Below are 21,558 nucleotides of genomic sequence, written 5' to 3'. Positions count from 1 at the left end.
TCTCCCAAACTGCAAAACCTTCATGCATGCCATTTTAGGTGTTTTGGATATTTTCTGTGTCATGTTAACAAGAATCAGAATTCTTTTCCCACAGTTTCTTCCTTATTTTTAAGAATGAACTCTTCACTGTTGCTCAGACAAAATCAAACTTGTAACACACTGATGTGGCTGAATGCTTTGTCCTAACGCCTGAACTTTCTGGATTTTATTTTGGTTTTCCATTACAACCTTCTAGTAAAGCACTGACTTTCTAGTTTCCAGATTGCATTAACAAAGCCTAGCAAAGACATACCTGTTTGTCATTTTCTTTATTGAACAGTGAATTGCTTCAAGCTGTTTTTCATTTAAATCACACTCCCATATAGACTCATATTGCCTTGTTGATGTTTTGTTGCTCTTATAATGCAATGCCATTAAATCTTTGTATGGTGTTTTCACTTTGCTCTGTCAGTGAGCATAAGGGCAGAAGGGCATGCTGAGTGAACTTGAATGAAATTATGTTTTAGAAGAATTCAGTTTCACCCATTCCTCCCCAAGGCTGTTTTGAAGCAGAATGTGCTTATTGAAGTGGATGTTCTGTCAGTATTTACCAGCTTAAAACTCAGTATTTCTCACAACTATGGGTATGCCACAGGAATTTAGTTTTTCATTTTCAGAATGGTGGCTTTTGCTTCTAAGTAGCAGTTGCTTTGTGAACTGCAGTAGCACAAAGTATGCGATGGTGTTACATATCTAAAACAAATATGAAGTATTTTGTGTAATAATAAAAATGAAGTGTAAAACACACTTAGAAAAAGCTGTGTGTTGAAAAACCTGTGGAACTGAACAAAAAAATCCGGTTGGTTTATACATATGCAGAACACAAAAATAAAAGTGTAAGCTGAAAAACATTATACAAAGTAGCTGTTAGGTGCATAGTTAAATCAATTGGCTTATTCTCTTTATGTAATCACTTACAACATGTAATCACACACAACAAAATCTGCTGGTTGTAACAATGAAACAGTTTCTGAAAATTTCTGGAGCATCTCTTGATATTAACATATGTTTAAATAGGGCTGAAAACTGTGAAGATCAGATCAGTGGAAAGGGCAAACTGGAGAGTTTGCATCACTTTAAGACTTAAAAGAAAAAGCTTCTGAATTTACACAGCTACTTTCTTTAGGTAGCTTTTATAAATAGAAAAGGACAAGTATCCTGAGTAATAAGGATTGGATTTTCTTGTCATTTTAAGTTAGAAGTTTTTACTTCACCTGCACTGCTTTACATTAAGCAAATGATGTATCTATGAATTAGGATGCTTGGAATTTCTTCATTTCATACTGATGTCCTTATCGTGTCATTGAATGGGTATTTTGGAAAGGCTTGAGAATGGCTGGGTGGGGCTGTTTGCTTGTTTGTGATGAGGAGGGGTGTTTGTTTTTAAGGAAGCCTGAGTTCACCAAGCATGACTGACCCTAAACTTAACGCTTAATTGTCTTCCTTAGCAAAGCAGAAATTAGAGGATAGATTAGCAGCTGCAGCAAGGGAGAAGCTTGCACAGGCCTCCAAAGAATCAAAGGAGAAGCAGCTACAAGCAGAACGCAAAAGGAAGGCTGCCTTGTTCTTGCAGACCCTGAAAAACCCTCTGGCAGAGGCAGAAACCGAGAAAATTGAAGAAAATTCCTTCAGTAGTGAGGTAAGCAAGAAATAAATTTCTTTCCCATAAAGCTGGCAGAAAACTTACCTCTAGAATGTGAATCTGACAGTTTATGAACTTGACTGAAGAGAGAGAAGCTTTTCTAAATGGGGAGAAATTTGAATTTTAAACACTGTTAATCTTTTTCCATTATCTTGCATATTCTCTCTCATCTGTCGTTAAAGAACTAGTTGAGAAGTAGGCTGCACAATTCCTAGGTCAGTTAGACAGGTACAGAAAGAAAAATGAGCTTCCATGTTTTAACTCTGTACTAGTGATCCACGTGCTGGAACACTCACCTTGCAAGAGCATTGGGTTGGCTTACTGAAGCTGTGAGACTTTCTTATTTGATGTATATGTTGATGGTTTTGCTGTACATTACAAATACAAATTGTATTGGGAGGTAGAATCTGTTTCCTAGGTTTGCAATTGCATTGCTTTCAGAAAAGCCAGTAAAATCACTCTTGTTCACACTAGTCAAGCGAAATGTAATCTCTGACTACTGGTGAAAAATTTAAGATGCCGATTGTGACAGACTGGCTACAAGAAAGAATGGCCTGGCTTTCCATTGTTTCCTTTCCCTCAGAAAGAATTCCAGTACCTAGCAAGTAGTTCATTGCCCAGTTCTAGATTTTTCCCAAGTAAATCATGGATTACCCCTAAAACACTTTGAAGAAAACAGTTGAAAGAAACTTTCCTGCAGTGTAGGTGATCCATGTCAGCAGAGAGTAGCAGGTATGTAAGATAAATGTGGTCATGTCCCAAAAGAGATCCTGTTTGGGTTTTTCATTGCTACTGCTAACAAATTTCCCCTGACACAAGTGTTCAGTAGTTTTCTCTACAGTTATATATTGAAGAGTGAATGCAAAGAGACAGTGATAATGCCAGACTCCCCACATTTGCAGTTCTGCTCTTTTTCTCAAGGGAATTTGTCAAGGACACAGATATTTCTAAGCTAAGGTTCCTTTGATATTTTTCTTTAAGAGAATGCCTGAAATAACCAGTGACAGCTGACTCTTTTTCAGAAGAGCAGATGAATGTTCTTGCTCACATCTGAACTTACTAAAGTTCTAAGCTGAACTTGCTAGTGAACTTCTCAACAAAAAAACCACACCCTACCCTACTTCTCAGTAAACTGATTTTCTAGAAACTTCTTTTTCTTCTTCCACAGAAGTATAGTTTGAGACAAGGCATCAATTTTTTTTTTCTTACACAGAGAGTTCCAGTGTATTTGAGAACTTTAAAGTAACCATTTTCACTGTTTCATACCAATAGAAATAGTTTGGAGGTGCTTTCATTATTAAAGGGTTTATTTAGGATTTCAAATGTATATTTAAATGTTTTCTGATGTGACCTGACTTTTTAAAAATAAAATTGGTTATTGTACTGGGAGTGCTTGTACTGTTTTGAGGAACAGTCAAAAGTGCCATAATATCCTTGGATGTAATATTCCTGCTACGAGTGGTGTGCTTAGTGACACACTTATATAGATACATGCATATAGACTTTTGCAGATAAAAGCTTATTTTGAAACACTAATGTTTTTCAAGCTGTGTTCCATTTGCCATATTCAAAAAAGCATCAATTTCCATTCATTCTAAATAGTCTGCCTTTTACTCTCCTTGCCTGTTTTGCCTATTTGTAACAGCCCATTTGAGTCAAGACATTGTATTGGAGAAAGATGAGTGAAATCATATTGCAGATTTGTTAACCTCTGTTCTGTATACCCTGAGAACCAGTATGCTGCATTATGATGTCAGAATAAGCTTGTAAATGGAGATGTAACACTGGGTTTTCTTTTTTTAAGCTTCTTCAGTAGTGTTTCAGACTTCCAGTCATGTTTCAGACTAAAGATGCATCATTTAAAAATACTGATTGCAGAAGTAAAGGCGATAACTACAGTGGCTAGTAATAAAAAGAATGTTAAAAAGTTTAGAGAGAAAGATACATAATGCTAATTTTGTGGTTTGGTCAATGGAACTAATTGGGGCCATTAAATCAGAAAACAAAGGAAATATTTGTGTCCACCAAAAATGTCACTAAATGTATTTAATTTCTTGTTTTGAGGGTAGGAGCATCCAATGAGGAGTCCAGGAAACCAAAGCTCGTATATGCTGGTCAGAGTTAAATGTAGTGGCATGATTTTTGTAGCTTAAAATTTGTCTCAAAAATGGAGTAATGACTGAGTTGTATAGTAAAGCATGAAGACGAGTTAAGAATATCTATGGGAGATGCATCATCTCCGTTACATTGCCCCAGCCTAATAAGTGTATAAAAGACAGTAATGCTGTTTGTGTACATACAGCATACATTTGTGCTGAAAACCTGTTTATCACAATGTGCAGAAATACATTAAAAGCACAAAGCTTTTGTGACCTCTTGTCAGATTTTCCTGATACCTTGTATTTCTTGAAAAGATCACTGGTACTGAGTGTACATTACATCTTTGAATGAAATAGATTCTGCTAACTGCAGGTAAAGGACAGTCAGTACCACAGAACAGAGCATTTCTAAGCTGTTTTGGCTTCAGCTGGATCTTAAAAATAGTCAGTTCTGTCTTTTCCATAGCTGGATTATTTCTTTTATATGGCTTCATGTTTTTCTTTAAAGTGAAATCAAGGAAGAGAAACAAAAGGCTGAAAAAGCTTTAGCAGTGAAGCAGCGCAGCTTTTCACAAATGGCTCCTTACCATTCTTGCATGTATTAGAAGAGTACGGTTATGCATATTTCCTCAAACCAGCACTTGGAAAATATGGAGCTTATCTGAGTTTTCAAAACCGATGAGCTTCCAGCAATGCTGGGCCAGTGACGTGTATGCCCTTGTTCAGGACGTGAACAGACCGTAACTTGATGACGTTTCCCTTCTTGTGTTAACATGTAGAGTTCATATAGACTCTTGGTACCTATAGACTTTATATAGACTCCTTGGCATATCTTTCAGTGTCACAGAGAACTTGCCTTCATTCTGCAGTGAATGTGGATTCCTTGTCCTGAAACAGCAAACAGCTTGTAGTTTTAACAACTGCAGTTCTTCCATTCTGGGCTGGAATACGCCAGGCTATGTGGAATACTTCACTGAACTGCCTTTTTTACTTTAGAACAAATAAAGTAAGGTGTTTCATGATCTGAAATGCAAATCTCATTCCAAAATTATGAAAATTAATTCAAAATTTTAAAAATAACATTATATTTCCTTGGTAGTGGGACTTGGCATGGATTATTCTGCAAATGTCATATTTTACTCTACGTCAGGAAAGGTTTAGTGATGACACTGCTTTGATAGGCACGTAAAAGCCAAACCAAGGTTATACCCAAACTGTTACCTGTATGAACCTTAGTATCTGATTTAAGCAGAAGAGAAATCCAGAGTCATTATGTTGCAAAACCAGACAAGCACATGATTTGAAAGTGATGCTTGTCCCAAATGTCATCTGCTGTTATGCCTCTGAATTTAAAGATTCTGAGGCACAAAGCAAAACTTTGCTTCTTTTGGCTCTTTTATCTTCCCAGGTTTTGAAGCCCTGTTTTAGCGTTTGTTTCTTTAGATGTATTGTCCTTACTTTTGTCCTGAATGTAATAAATATTTTTTTCTTGTCAAAAAGTAGTCTTATTTACAAGTGAAATAGAAGTGTGCTGTGTTTTAAAAATGAGAAGCTCTTCTAGTTTTGTCAAGCGTAACAAAGTTATCAACAGCTGTAGATAGTGTATGTCTTTCACACTGCTGTAGTTTATCCTACATTTTTAGCAATGGACTGTAGATATTTCTGCATGCCTCTTGGAAGAATAATAATGTATAATATAATTTTATGTTTGTGCATTTTCTTTGTTAATTTTTGAGCAAAATGTAATTGTCTAATAAAAACCATCCCATAAGTATTTAAAGAAAAACATTCTTTAGAATATTTTGGAACCATTGACTTCCCCCCCCCCCCCCCCCCCCCCAGACTATAGGTGTCTACATCTTCTGGTTAGCATGGGGTGGGGGGTTGGGTTTGCATGTAAATTTATCTGTCCTTTTGAAAAAGCAAGATAAAGGAAAAACATAAATGTCACATACTAATGTGGCATTTAGGGGGTGGATAACTTGCTGGCATTTGGAACTTTTTTTTTATTGCAATAACCCTACTATCAAAAACTACATGAGAGTTGTAATTCCTTATAGGATAAATATTTCAGTCATTATATATTAGAGGGAAAAAAAGGCAAATACCAGGAACTGCCATGTTAATTGAGATAGGTGAAGAGGTAAGAATGTTTATGCTTGATTTGTAGTCTTCAAGGTGCTCAAAATAAAAAGGCATATTGATCCACACAGCAAACAGATTCACAGCCACTAGTTTCTTTGCAGTTGGCTCTGTCAAAATTTTGTCTGTTTTTGAAGACTTTACCATGGTCAGTGTACTGCAGCTACTTTTTAGTGCAGCAGAGTAACCCTGATGAAATTGTTGAATCTTTGAGTTCCTATAGGACACATCCTGTAGGAACTTGATCTACAGGAAATACCTTTATCACTTCAAATTAATATTTTAGGCTAGTTTCTGAGTACTAGGACTGACAGATTTTTAAATAGAAGTAACTGCTTGCTTTGTTCCACAGAGCGATGAACACACAAATAATGCACTTCTATTGCTGGTAGACAGTGCTTATTCTTATTGCTTATTCTCAGTCAGGGAATACTTCACCATAAGCTTTGGGGAGCCTGGAATAAAAGTGATGCAGTGGTAGAAAAGAATCTGGAGTATTTTTTGGATTTTAGTGAAGTGAAAGAATTGTTGATTAACTCTTTACATTTCTGATGTTCTTCACTGTTTGCAATTTTTATCTAACATAGGATTCCAATTGCTGTGAAGGAAGTATAAGTTGTTTGTAATATTATTGATAATGTCCTTTGCCAGTTGATTTTGTTTGTGCCAGACACAGTGCTACTGTTTTGTTCTGTTGCAATAAGCACATTCTGGTTCATTTCTAATTTTGACTTTGTGTATTGATTAAGTAGTGTAACCCCAGAATAACTAATGTGTATTCCAGGCTTATGAATACTGCAAATATGCAAATGAGCTGAAGTACTCATTTCTGTTCTCATATGGCTATAAATTCTCCCTATTTACAGAGCTCTTCCCTTATCCACTCCTGCTAAACAAGAGTTGTTGAATCATGTTTTGGCACTACTTTTGTCAGATTTGCTTTAGTCATGCAAATGAAATGCTGAAGAACAGCTCTGCCATAGAATTTGTCTGATAGTTTAGCATTTAGCAAAGGCCAAAAAATGTGCTGTTACCCAAAACAAAGAAGTGAGATTCAGTGAATGTTATCTGAATGTTTGCAGTTTAACTTCTTAGAAGAGCTCTCAGACAATTTAAATCTCTCATCCCTTGAGATGCATAATAAAATTTGTCAGGTGACAGGTTTGTTTCCATGCTTTCTGAAACTGTTCTACAGGCCTGCATATTGGCAGAGCCTGATCAGTTGAAGCAGACAGCTTTGTAATCTCCCAGTTCTGTGATTACTGTGATTTTTTTAATTGTATTTATTATTTTTATAATAATTTTTATAAAAATTTTTATAATTGTTTTTATTATTTTCTGCATTCATGCCTCCAGTTTCAGTTCCCATTACCTTATTTTCCAAGATAGTTTATTTGGTTCCAAATATTTATACACCTAGAAATTTTATTTGTGGCCTAGCAATTTGCTGACTGTTTTCGCTGAGCTCTTGTGTTCTGCTCTGGTGGTGAATCAAGTCATTTTGCTAGTTCAGTTTTTCTTAAGGGCAACTGGAGTTGCCACCAAGGGAAGTGGTCCATTTGTTTTGGGTGATTGTCATAAGGACATGACATCTGTCACCAGAGCACCTGGGCACAGTGGTGGACGGGTGGGTGACTTCTCCCTGTGTGTTACCTGTTGTATTTCACTGAAGAACCTGCGTATTGCATCTGTGGGAGCTAAAGTTACTTCTGTGTGGCTCTCGAGATGTGATTCGTCAGTAGCCTGAAGCAGTGGTGTTTCAATCCAGCAGGCAGCCAGCCTGCATCTGTGCTTCCCAGAGAGAGCTGGGCTGTCACTCCTTAGTGTCACTCCTGAAAGTCAAGGAGAGCCCAGTGCCAGCAGTGGGTGCTTTTGGTAGAAACATAATTTGGCTTAGCATTGTGTGGTTCTTTGTTCAGGTGGCTGAGAGAATCTCTGCATGTGAGCTGAAAGTAAATGTGTCATTCATTTATTAACTTCCTTCTTGGCAGTGATAGGAGAGCTTGTGTTTTATGTGGCCAAATGAACCTCAGCAGTGAAAACCATTGGGTTTTTCTCCTCTCTCTTGTTTTCTTTTTAACACTATTTTGCCTACAGCTTTTTTGTTTCAGGCTATAAGAAGTGTCTACTTCAAGGCAGACTGGGCTATTCCATATTCAGTAGTGTTCAAAGTGTATAAAGAGATGAATAATGTTGTCAAAGGAATGAAAGTCAGCTCTGGTGGCCTCTTGGGAAACTGGAGATGAGGTATCTGTGAGGTGTCTGCAGTTACACATGGAGTTGGTGAAATTGCAAATAGGTCCCTGGTAAACCAGTCACTTAAATGATCATGCTGTAAAATGTTTATAATTGAAACAAGCTACATTAGTGCTGCTTTGTTGCTGGTTTTGTAAATATTGTGATAGCAGTTTCCAGTTAAAGCATGAAAAAGTGTCATGTCTCTAACTTGAGGCAAAGCTGCCTTTTTGATTATTCAGATGTAATCAGCTGCTGTCTTTATGTATTCATGGTGGGAGAAGGGTAAAAAGAAAGGAAGAGATCACCTGTTTCTAATCTGGTTATTTCAGGTTTTAATGTATTAGTTTTTATTCCAGTTGTGGTAAGTGTCCTTGTATCAAACAGTGAAAGTGTCAAATGAGGTGGAGCAGAAATTATGACAGGGAAACTAATTTCTTCAGTTGCCTTGAAATGGCAGCTGGGAGAATGACAGGCTTTGAAATGAGGAGCGTATCTATAGTGCCTGTCTGGAGTTGTTCTAAAGAAGGCATTGAGCAGAATTCTCTGGGGTTCAAGCTGATAGTTTGAAAATATTGTGGTATGATTTTGCGTACTCTTCAGCCAGAATTATTCACTGAACATTAACTGTGCATGGACCTGTTGTGTCTTTGAGATTAATAAATTTCGCAATCTTCCCAATCCTTTACATTTAAAATGTTTATTTTGCAAAGGTCAAATATAATTTCAGCATCAGTTCATTTTGCTGTTTTTCTTGAAGTTGTCATCCAAACAGCACAGTTTCTGAATAAAAGCGACACTAAAACTTTATGTATTTCCAGGTATATCCTGTTTAAAGTAAAATATATAAATAGACTAAAAGATGCCTGATAGAGCCCATTTTTTTAGAACACATTTCTTCTGAAAACTGAAGATGAAAACTTGAGAACTATGTCCTGCTTAAGTTGTCTTACACATGCAAGTTGGTATATGCATGCTGTCTTTGGGGAACTGTACAGGCCTCCATTAAAGTTTGCTGCATGCATGTGCTTGAAGATGTCAGCCTTACTTCTCTGTGCTTTACATATTCCCAGTGCAGCACTAACTAACTTTGACTGACTTTGGAAACTGAACACTATTGTTTGTCTTTGATTTCAGAGTGTCGGTAGTATACCATGTCCTGTGCCTGCAGTCAGAGCTTTACCCACCTTAGAAGTTAAACAAGCAGAAAGACCTTCAAGCAGAAGCAGAGATCCTCCTAGGGATGAAGAGAAGGAAAAGAAGAGGAAAAAACACAAGAAAAGATCTCGGTCAAGATCTCGATCACCATTCAAATATCATTCATCATCTAAGTCCAGGTCTAGATCACATTCAAAAGCAAAACACTCACTTCCCACTGCCTATAGGACTGTCAGGCATTCAAGGTGGGTTTGGAAACCAAAGATGTTCTTTAGCATTCTGTGTGGGTTAACACATAAAACATCTTTGCCCTTTCTCCATTACATAGGTGTTTTTATACCCATTGCAAGGGTTACAGTCACCTTGAAGGCAATATGTGGCACATACAGATCCAGTGGGGCAGGTCTCTTGAAAATGATTTCAGTGAAATAATGCATTATTAATTTCTAATTACACAGTGCAGAACTTTTACCAGTAAATGCTTTTTCCTGATGTTCTTTGAAATACCTGGTGATAATATGTAGGAATGTGATGATAGCAGGAAGAGAACTTGCTAATGAATCTGTGGCTGTTACTGACAATATTCAGATAAGAAATAGAGGTAGAGAACTAGGTGGTTGAGCAGCAAAGCTTAGAAGAAAACAATGCAGTTGAATGACAAGTGAAAAAATAGGATGGATGAATTGCAGGAGTGATAATGACATCAATCCAAGAAGAGTGAAAACAGCTGAAAGTGAGAGACCACAGAAGAATGTAGCCCAGTGCTGTTAACTCTGTACTTAATCATTAATAAGATTAAATACACTATGCCAATTATCCAGCTACAAGATGATGTATATTGTGTTTTACTGATACTGTTAATTCAGTCAAAGGTATTTGGGTCTAGGCACCTTCAAAGTTTACTGTCTGTAAAGTTTGTTGTATCTGTATGCACTGCTGCAGTGGACTTCCTGTGGTCAGTAGGAAGGGCTTGGATATCTTCATTCTGTGGATCGGCTGTGGAACAGTGTAGCTACTTAAGTAGCTTGTAGTTCAGACAAATTGTGCATATAAATACTGCCACAGCTGTATAAGTGTGTGATGTGTGTGAAACCATACACTGCTTCCTCTTTGTGTCTCTGCCTACAGCTCATTCATGCCTGAAAAAAGCTTCTAGCCCCTGATGACAATGTGCCAAAACTACTTTTAGTTTTCTTATGCTTTTTTGTTTAATGAAGTGTCTCAACTGCACTGACAGGAGTGTTAGCATGTTACAACTTACTGGTTTATATTTGATTTTTGAGTTTAAGAACAATACTTTGCTGCAGAAATCTCTGCTATTCAGAGATACCAGGAATTAAATAAGCACAGCTTGGACTGAAATGATCAGTCTGACACGCTGTTTATTTGATGACCTTTAACAATAAGTTGTCATGACATGCTGTGTCATGATCAGAAGTCATCAAGAATAGGTAATTACAGGAGCTAATCTGTATTTGCTGTCTTGAGTTTGCCTCCTGGCACAAATCAAATGACAAGCACATAACAGCATGAAAATCCTGACTGGCCACAACATCTGATTAAATCTGGTTAGATATTTCTTTGTTGAGCTGTTAAATTCTAAAACCTCAGAAGTCCAATGAGCTTGATGCTGGCTGGCTGCATTTTAAAATTACGCAGAAAAATAGCACCAGATTTTGCACTGAAAACATTTTGGATGTTTTATATTCACAAAAGTTAGAGATGAACAGGAAAGGCCTTGTACAAGAAATGGTGATGATTTGAAGGTGTGCTTCTTTGAAGTTGTTGTGCCTTAACATACTGTGTTTCCAAAGGTAGGGCTCTTGCTCCTGAAACAGAAAAACTGTAGAATAATCAAGAGGCTGATTCATAACACTGTCAGATACTGATGCAGTTTGATTCTCAAATGTTTAGGTCAAAGTAGTACCTTGTCTTAGTAATAGCCAAAAAAAGACAAGCGTTGTTGCCTAGCTAGAAGATATTATTGGGTTTTGTCTTTTTTAAAAATTATTATTGTTATTTATTTTTATTTTAGTGTTGTTTCAGATAAAATCATTTCAGTGCATTGTGTTGCTTCATTCAAAGCTTGGCATGTTTCACATCTCTTTGCTCCTCAGTTTTCCCTAGAACAGTATTCTTGAGCTTCACCTAGAACAGTGTTTTTTCCTAGCTTCCCAAAGCACTGGATATTAGAGCTTCCACCTGAATGAATTAGTTACTTAAAGAGCCATACCCTCTTGGAATAAAGTGTAAACTGTTCCTGGATGTTAATGTGTTCATCTTGTATTAAGTGGATGGCACTTAGAGGCACTCATTACTGTGTGGACAGTGATGCTAAGTTACTTTGGAATAGCACTATTTTGAGTAGCTGTCTGCTGTTTGAATGCCCCAGTCTAATGGTGTATTGTTGCCTAATTTTAATCTGTTCAAAATGTAGATTAAAAATCACCTTTACCATATAAGTTATTGTGACAAATTAATGGGGAATGAAATGTGGGAAGTGTAGTTAAACATGGAAATTTGTGGTAACATTCTTTGCTCTTTATTCAAGGAATGTTCAGGATACTTTGCAAGCTCTTCCTTTTTTGTCATATTATTCTTTTTTTCCAAAATGCATACTGTGTTTAGAAATCCCCCAAGTGAACTTTGCAGTATACTTCTCTGTATACCATTTTACATCACTTGCTTATCATTTATTTTTGCATTATTAGAGGTTTAGAGGTTCTGCCACGTTTAAGAATAAGTCTATGGTGATAAGATGCAATTTTGATACTGTTGCATTTTTTATATTTTCTTCTGCATCTTCAGCAGTAATAAAGTTGAAAAATTCTGTTCCAGTAACATGAAGTTGATTCAGAGCATGTTCTGCATATTAATTTCTCTGATTATCAACCAAACCTATTTTAGAGAAAGAAGTTTAAAAAAATCATAGCTATGTAGAGAAGCCAGATAATTTTGGCTTAATCATGGCATGTAGTGTGCTAACAGCAATTCTCTGTATAAATGCATGTTATTTTTTGGAGCGAAATTAGTCCTATAAAGCTCCTGGTATCATACAATTTTAATTCTAGACCTACACGACAGATTAAACAAGCCACATACACAGTAAACAGTGTCCCAAAGTTCTGCAAGGTACTGCAGAACAGACCTGTAAGTCCCAGAGAGATAATTAGTTATTACAAGTAAGTACTTGATATCAAAGATGGGGCAAATTTATTAAATCTGTCCTGTCAAAGTTTTTGGTTTCTTAGTAGTAAATGTAGTAAATGCTGAATCAGTTTATAGTTCTCATGGACTTCAAAGCACTACTAAAGAATTGGGTCTGAGCTGTTCCTGGCAGTGGTGTTGGGTGTCAGACCTGGCTTGTGCAGTGGGCTCTTCCAGCTCATGTGTGTAACTGGAAAGAACAGTGATGTTCACCTCAGTCTTTTATTTCCTACCTGTAGATAAATCCACTGGTTTGGGAGTGTGAGAGGAGACGAAGGGAAGCAGAAGCCCTTGTTATGTACCAAATGATTTAGTGATTTCATTGGGTGAAATTGGGATATTCATTTTGAACTAGGGATGGAAAATTTAAGCATCTTTTCAGTATTGCTGCTTTACTTGATACTGTTTAGTAATAGAGTTGTACTAAGGCGCGTTATATATCCAGTTAATTAATTAATTATTGGCAGTAATTAGTGGTCTACTTTATTAACAGGTTACTTTGGAGTAAGTTTGGATAGGGTGCACCTGTGTGGGAGTTTGTGTGAGAGTTCTTGCCTCATTATTAGGAATTTAGTAGACTTGGAAGTAGCTGTTCTTTGCTAAAAAAGATAGATTGGGGGTGGGTTTCTTTTCTCCTCCCAAAGTGATTTTCTTGTTGCTGAGGCAGTGTCTAGTCACGTAATTTTAATTCCAGTTTTGTAATGAGACATGCCAAGCTTCATAACCCTTTGAACTTTTGGGACCCTTCTAAGCATAAGTCATAAAGGAATAAAGTGCCTTCTGGAATTGCAGTCTAATGAAAGATATAATTTATATATTGTAGTATAACTGATTAGCTGGTTTTTTACTGTTTGAAGCAAATGGTCAGAGTTCTTAATATTTGGTGATTGGAAGAATGCTGTAGAACCACAAATGTTAGTCATAAAAATGAGGCTAATGTCTTTTTCTTTCTGATTGGACTTTTTTTTGGCTGATCCATACAGGCGTGTTTCACTAAGGTTCAGCTTTTGGTTAAGGGACTAAGCCTTTTCAGGATTCTAGTTAATACCAAAACTAGGACATTTTAGTCTGAATGTGAAGTGTGTGCCTCCATATCACAGACTCTCAGCATCCACAGCGACACTGAGTATGGAGCTGAGGCTGAGCAGCTCATCAGTAGGAGCAGCAACAGAGTGGAAAAATTATCAGGCAACTTGGGCAATGAAAAGATTTGTCTGCTGGAGCTCTTTTGAGGGATATCGTGGTAAAATGTCAAGGTGTCTGACTAAACCTAAGTTTTATGATCTGTTGATTTTTTTCCTTGTTTTTAAATCCTTCTGAATGGCTTAGTAAAGATCAGATTTTTAAGTGTCAAAGAAGTTAATTTGCAGCAGTTATCTGCCATTGTGATAGTTTCTTTTCAGTTTTGCTTTTTCATTGTAAGTGTAATAGAAATGGCTCAGGGCTTTGTAGGTGTGTATATATTACCAGTATTGTGTGAACTTGAAGATCGCTGTTCTTAACTAGGCATGCTCTCTATTTTCCCTTCTTGATCTACTCCTCACTTTTCTAGGAAAAATATTTCAAGTCAAGGTGCTAGCTCCAAACACCGCTGATAATGGGTTGTTGGTCACTTACACTGGTGAAAAAATTGGCTGTGCTAGGATTATTCTGCAGCATCCAGGACATGTCCTGGACTTGTCGGTGTTAGATAAGCACTACATCAAGAACAAGTATTTATCTCTGTGAGACAGCAGTTCTAAAAACGCACCACTAATTTGGGAAGACAAGGCCAGGCTTGCCAATCCCAGCCTTCATGCAGATTGGATTTCTGCGTACCAATTTTAGTGAACTATGTTGCCACAAAAGGTGGCTGGACTAAAAGAAAAATTTTCCACCAAATAATACAGAAGTGTCATAGCAGACAAGACCAAAAAATATTTCCTTTTTTTAGCCATCTGTTGGGAGTGAAAAGCAATGGATAACTTCATCTCAAATGTCTTGGATAGGCAAGAGATTTTTATGTAGCTGACAAGACTTGGAGCCTAAATGTGCCATGTTGGTATAACATAGGTGTTTGAAAGATGGTGGTGTATTTGCATTTGGTGAAGCACAATTCCCCTGAAGTAAAAGTTTGAAATAAGTAAGAAAAAGCAAACTTTGGAATGTTTTTTTTCTCTGCTCAGGTCACGATCAAGGTCACCCCGGAGAAGGGCTCACAGCCCAGAACGGCGGAGAGATGAGAGGAGCGTTCCCACAGCTTATCGCATCAGCAATAGTCCTGGGAACAGCAGGAAACGGCCCCGCTCCAAGTAAGGGCTCCTGGTCCTGGCATCCAGACAGACTTAATGCCTGATGCCTTGTAGGCTCCTTAGCTGGAACTTAACATTTGTATGTTCTGGAGATTTATTTTGATAGAAAAATACTTTTTCACAGAAAAACAGTAATAACAGATGCACTTGTTGTTCTTCCCTGTTCTTGCATATGTTTGAACAGCAGCTGTCCAGTCAAATTAGTGGATGTGAATATGCTGCTGTCTGCTGGCCATGAGAGTTCAGCTTTTACTGGGCATTTCATATTTCCCTCTTGTTGGGTCATTTTCTCATGCTCTGGTTGTGCAAGTTGTGTGACCTCTGCGCAGGTCATCGCACAACTATGATGTCAGCTTTCTTGACATCACATCATATCTGCATAAATAAGGGTAACTGATGTAGCAAACAGTTTGCAGTTGTTTTACTGGCAGTGTGGAATGTGAAGTATGAATCAAGGTGTCATTTTGAGAGCACCATGCATATAGTCTCTCTTAAACTGTTCTAATCAAAATGGCATTTAGTCTTCAACTTCTTTTTCCATATGTCTTGTGGAATAGGAAGGAGATCACTTTCATCTTCATTTAAAAAATTATATTGTTTCTTAAGTCAACATCTCTTGATAGCTTGTAATTAATTGATGTGTGGTAGGTATAATTGAGAACTTCCTAAGCATACTTCAACTGATTTAGTTTTTAACATTCATCAAATGAAGATAATAGAGACTCCTGTGGAATTCATGCAGATTTGGTTAAGTGGAACAGATATGGAAGCTTAAAATGTTTGTTTTCCTGTAAATGCACAAAAGAATAGTTTTTCACATCCCCATGCTGTTTGCAATGCTCTGTTGGTGTGTCTGCTGCTTGATCATTCAGCATTTTAAACTATAAAGTATTTTTAGAATTGTGTGCTCCAAGTTGTAAGCTACAATGACAATTTTGAAACGAACTACATTCCTCTGTGAATTCTATTGCTTATATAGGTCAAAATTTTAAACTTTTGTTAGGCCTTGAACAGGAAACCAGAAAGTGACACCATAAAATATGGCAGTAAGTACAGAAGATGTAGACTGAAGGAGTCTTGTAGTTAAACACAGAAATTAAATCAAAAGCTGTTTCAACCCTGGCATGTTAAGTTTTCAGGTAAAAATGTGATGGGCCAGTTTCTGTGTTCACTTATGGAACAGTTTCTTCATCATTCAGCTGTTCTATTTGTTCATCATAATCTGAGATGAAAAACACCAAAAAAGCTTATAGCAAAATGTTTCTTGCATGACAAACGTTTGCCAAGATTTTCAATATTTAAATATGAAATCTGTTCACAGCTTGATTGCATGATAATATTTTAAGAAACTAAGCAACTAAAATACATAGGTAATCAAGGAATAACTGACTTTGTAGCTGATGGTTTTGTGTAGTCATGAAAACGCTAGAGGTTGTGAGGTTTTTTGTCTGCCACTTAATCATTTATGCAAGAAAAGTGTAAGGAGGTTTTGCAATTTCATGTCTTGAATGTTAAATTCTGTAGAAAAAATTGTGGGGTAAAGTCGAAACATTGGAGTTGTAACGTATTTGTATGGAGGTTCAATGTGTTATAGCATAGCACCTTTCAAAGTAGAAAATTCCCACAAAAAATCAAAGTAAAGGAATGAATAATGCGATATTTAAAAGGTGTCTAAAAGTTTTAGTGTTTTAAGATGTTCCAGAAGCTTCAACAACATTCTTCTGAATAGACATCTAATAGGGAATAATAGAGAGAGATGCCTACAGTAAGGTATTGCCAACCTCTAATTAGGGCATCACTCTAGTTCTTCTAATTATAGTAATATCAATACTAGTATGTAAATCATACAGACATAAGTTCATAACCAAGTAAAAAAATGTGATAGTTTCATTTTTAATATATTACTAATTAAATTCTCTTTGAGGTTAATATTGCCTATGAGGTGACTATCTCTGTTCCCTTCTGGCACAATAAACACACCAGGTACCCAGGAGTCCTTTGTTTCAGCTTTCATACTTACAAACATTTGTGGATCTAATTTCCAGGTCACAAACTGTTTGCACTTAGGCATACTGCTGGATTAGTCTGAGTGCAATACAGCAGCTCATTTAAAATTTTCATCCTGTGGTTTGTTGCATTGCAAGTTGGATCACAATGAAAGGGTTATTTTCTTTTTAAAACCAAACAAATTTTATTTGCCTTGTAGATATTTCACATAGCCATAATTCCATGTTGTTGTTTTTGTTTAATTTTATGAGCTAGGAAAATTGTAAGGGGTATAAATTCTTGCATTTCTTACTACATTCTAAGTGTCTGATGTTTGGGAAGGAATTTCCTCCACCAAAGTTATTCTGCAAATCTCAAATAAAAGGCTTTTTGTTGTTGTCCTGCAAAGGTCAAACACTGGCCAGGAATTGCTGTGCACCCATGAAGCAGCATTCCCAGTGAGAACCTCAGAAGGCAGTAGTTGCTTAATGTAACATTTTAAAGAGAGCTTCTGATATTTCATGCAACCATAAATGTGCGATATTGGGTAAGACTAATGCTTGCTAAATGCAAGAGAAACATCCTGTGGAAGAGGGTACATGAGCTTTCAGAGGTGTGAAAAGTAACTGCACTAGCTTAGCTAGTGTGATATTGCTTTAAATATTCTTCAATAAAATATTTTCTTCTCACAGAAGTCCCCATGAAAAGAAGAAGAAGAGGCGGTCTAGATCACAAACCAAATCCAGAGCTAGGTCTCCCTCACCATCCACGTCACCAGGCAAACCATCCACACACAAAAATTCTGTACATTCAGCTAGTGTCTCTCCTGTGGAGAGCAGGGAATCCAGCCAGGAACGCTCCAGGTACTGTGCTCTCTTACTGTCATACTGCAGTGCTGCTGTCTCTTGACTGTCGTAGGGTGAGGAACTGTGTGTGGGCTTATCAAAATTCACTGGATAGAGCACAGCACTATCTGCATTAGTCTGATGAACGTGTTGGATCTCTGTTGCTTTCTGGAGTAAATATCTTGACCTACTCCTACAGGAAAACTGGTTCAGAAAATTCTGCAGCCTATTTCTCAGTTGGAAATTGGAAGCTTTCATTAAATGGGATAACTCTTTGAAGTAGAACTTTAATAGAGTGGTTTGAATTGTAATGTGTGTCAAGATTAATGATTAAATTATTTCTAGAATATGAAACAGTCCTGTTAAAAATTCTCAGGCTGGTGTTCAGATTTGTCTGAACAGTTGTACAAGTGATTTTTCTGACCCTGACTTGCATCCTCCAGTTGAGAGAACTGACTGACATGTGAGAGACATGTACAGTAAAACCGAAATCAAGATGGTGAATGAAATGCATTTTCAAAACTTTTGCTACAAATTTCTGATTTTGTTTTTTAGGGGAGTTTCTCAGGAAAAAGATGGCCAAATCTCTTCAGCAATTGTGTCGTCAGTGCAGAGTAAAATCACTCAGGTACAAACAGGCAAATTCAGAGTATGTTGCCTAATTATGTCCAGTGTATTGTTTTCTCTTACCACCTTGGGCAATTCTGAACTTCACATATGATGTAGAGACATGTTCATTGTCTTTCTTAATCTGTTTGCTTATGGGAGCAACAATTTTGTTGTTTCTCTAGGTACTGTCTTTTCAATTTTAATCAAGCCTCTGAAGACCAAAATAAATCCACTAGGCTGCAGTTGTATCCACTGTAAGAATGTTAAAGTCTGTATTATGCTGCAATACTCCCTTTATCAACAGCGCATCTGACCATGTACAGCTCTCAATAAGTTTCATGGAAGAAAGAAATATTTTAACTTTTTTTCAATTGGATATGCCAACTTTAAAGGAAAAATTGTCTTAATTATGCTTTGAAAAATTTACAGTAGAAAATCAGAGCTGCTTTTTATATTCTGATGTTTTTTCAGTGGATAAGTTTTTCTTTAAAGAAATAAATATTGTTCAAAAATTTATTTCTGCTATGGCAATAGTGGTAGTTGGGACTACCACTAGTAGTCTAGTGGTCTAATACCTTACATACAAAATTTCTTAAGAGAAACCCTAAACAAGATTATTCAGGAAAAATAGCAAATATAGGCAGCAGAGAGAAAAAGGAGTGTTAATGTCACAGCACTTCTTGGGCTGCCAAACAAGTGCATGGGAATTCCCAGTATGGGAAATGAGATACAAACTACAGCATGGTCTTCAACAGAGAGTAAACATCCCACACTTTAAATACACATATACCCTTCAAAGGTCATTGCTTTATGCATTTTTGGGTTAAATGTTGCTTATGGTGTAGGATTTCCTAGTTTAATCTTAGACTGTTTGTTTGAGGTGCAGCTGTAAGAGGAAGAATGATTACTGTGTCAAAATACAATTCTTGGTTGCTGTTTGGAAAAAGTAAAAAAAAAATAGGAATTAAACTTATGTGAATCTTCAAGATGAGATTAGCATCTCTTTATCATTAAGGGCTCAAAAAAATGGAATTTAACTAATTATTAGATTAGTGTGCTGACCCTAACCAAGTCAGTATTTTTTCACATTCAGATCCTTCCATCTGTAAACCAGAAAGCATAATGATGCTAAATTCCCCTCTGGGGTGTTTTGAGAACTTCAGATACAAATTGCTTTAAAAGTATTATAGAATTTATTTCTATTGCATATGCGAACAAATGTTTAAGTAACTCTGACTCATTACTGATACACTTTTGATACATTACTGATACTTTTTGTCATCATTTTTTGCAACCCAGTTATTCAATTCTGTTTACATGAAATTTCATTTCTTTTTGTAATGCTTTTCCAACTGGATGATCAGACAAGACTGAAAGTCTGGTTTCACAGTCACTCTGTCATATGAGAAAATGCCTCTGCTGTGTAAATGTTTGGTTCAGATTTACAAAGCAAGAAAAAACCCCTTTCTGTTTTAGAGTAATTGTTACATTCTTTCTCTTCTCATTTTTTTCTCTTTCCTTTTTCCTATTTTTAACCTCCAGTGGTTAGTAATTGTGTGTTCATTACAGGGTTTCTTTGAAGATAAGGGCATAGTTTTTCCATTTCAATTGATGTGATTTCTGTGCTTTGTTGTATAGAAACAGTTTGAAATATTTATGCAGAGCACCTTTTTGCATTTTGGTAAAACCAGACTTCTGCTTACAGGAACTTTCTCCAAATTATTTGACTCATTTAGCCTAGGAATTCAACATTTGATGGTCATGACTCAAGTATCCCATGTGACTGGAATACACACTAACCCTTTCATGCAGGTTTTTGCAGTCGTGTGTTTTAACTCTATTCAAAGCTCAGACATGTCTCATCATTTTCCTTTTATTTTCTACAGGATCTTATGGCCAAAGTGAGAGCAATGCTTGCAGCTTCCAAAAACATCCAAACCAGTGCCTCCTGAGACCTGTTGGAACTGGCCATCAAGAAATTGTGTGAAAAGAACAATTCAGAAGGAGCTGCCTCATCTCAAATATATGGCTGAGCTTGGCTCACTTGGTTCACAACTCAACTAATTTACCAGAACTCAAAAAGCTAAGACCTATCTTTCTGTACAGAAGCATCTCCTTGAAATTTCATTAAATTTTTTCAGCCAGAATATCTTTGAAAGATTTTGGGTTTTGTAAATTGATTTTTTTGACTAATTCTTCAATAACATTTTATGATCAGCAGTCTGTTTGTGTATATATGTAAATACTATGTTTCTGTGAAAAGTATTACACAATAATAAAGAAGGAAACATCTTTCATTAGCTAGAGTTTTTGTGGAGTCCTTAATTGTTTGTGGTTTGGTTTTGTTACAAATTAATGTTTTTTTTGGTTTATTATTTTCTGCTTTTTAATTTGACAGCTGTCTTGCCTGCTGACCACCTTAAGCTGAGAAATTCTGTTTATCTTCCTTCATGCACAGGATGATCTCAGAAGAATGCTTGTTTACTTGGATGTCAGTAGTGGACAGTTTTTGAACAAGGGATGTGGTTTTCTGTTCATGAGTTAGAAAGATGTCAGAGCCTCTGTGTGAGGAGTTGACCCTTTGAAGTCAATAACTAATGGTCAGTAGCCCCATTATCTTAGTGTACCTTGTTCTCTCTACTTAGGTACAGAAAAGAGGATATTTTTGGACATTTCATCAGGCATCCTGTATAGAAATTTAGCAATTGTATGATTTAACATCTTTCATACAGTTGTAAAAGATATTTACTAATTTGTGTTTTCATGACATAGGCTATTAACTTTTTTCAGAAGGTTTGTGGCCTTTGCAAAATTGCACATTTGTTTATTATGCATTCTTTGTTCCACAGTGAGACTATTTTAATGTTTTACTTTAAATGCTCTTAAAGTGAGTACAAAAACCTGCTTTAACAATTAGATGATGTTATAATGCTTGGTTGTATTCAAAAGGTGCCCTTATTGGCAGTTACCTAATTCCATAAAGAATGGATCATGGCTTTTACTGATCCCTGAGAAAGTCTGTGATCCATAGTCAGAAAGATTGTGGTCTAGTGACTCATAGTCCTGATTGTCTCAGTTTTTAATAAAAGTAGGTGGAGGTTGGAAATGGATTAGAGAAATTAAAGTTCACACTTCCTCATAGACCAGTTGGTAAATTATTTCCATAGAATGACACACACAAACAACCCCAATGCAAAAATCTTCTAGTTCAAAGCAAGGGGAGCAGAAACATACTTGATATAATTTAAACTTCAAGTAACATGATAGTCAAAATGGTCCCTGGCATGCCACTTGCTCCTTTGGAA

General features: G+C 36.5%; 1 protein-coding gene across 5 annotated transcripts in view; it reads left to right on the top strand.

Moving 5' to 3' along the window:
- SFSWAP (splicing factor SWAP) overlaps positions 1-20,553 on the top strand; it is a 37,821-nt gene extending 17,268 nt beyond the window's left edge. For 4 of the 5 annotated variants that reach the window (XM_062504709.1, XM_062504708.1, XM_062504711.1 and 1 more), the window contains exons 13-18: positions 1,488-1,678; positions 9,295-9,560; positions 14,688-14,813; positions 17,492-17,662; positions 18,200-18,272; positions 20,140-20,553. In XM_062504709.1, coding sequence (XP_062360693.1) covers positions 1,488-1,678; positions 9,295-9,560; positions 14,688-14,813; positions 17,492-17,662; positions 18,200-18,272; positions 20,140-20,205 — 893 coding nt within the window. In that variant the 3' untranslated portion in view covers positions 20,206-20,553. Of the gene's footprint in view, positions 1-1,487; positions 1,679-9,294; positions 9,561-13,622; positions 13,779-14,687; positions 14,814-17,491; positions 17,663-18,199; positions 18,273-20,139 lie in introns of all 5 variants that reach the window. The other variant, XM_062504707.1, reaches the window with a different exon arrangement.
- The last annotated feature ends 1,005 nt before the right edge of the window (positions 20,554-21,558 follow it).

The sequence above is a fragment of the Cinclus cinclus genome, chromosome 17 (genome assembly GCF_963662255.1).
Source record: "Cinclus cinclus chromosome 17, bCinCin1.1, whole genome shotgun sequence".
Lineage (NCBI taxonomy): Eukaryota > Metazoa > Chordata > Aves > Passeriformes > Cinclidae > Cinclus > Cinclus cinclus.
Note: the sequence above shows the minus strand (reverse complement) of the source record. Positions and strands in the feature narration are given on the sequence as shown.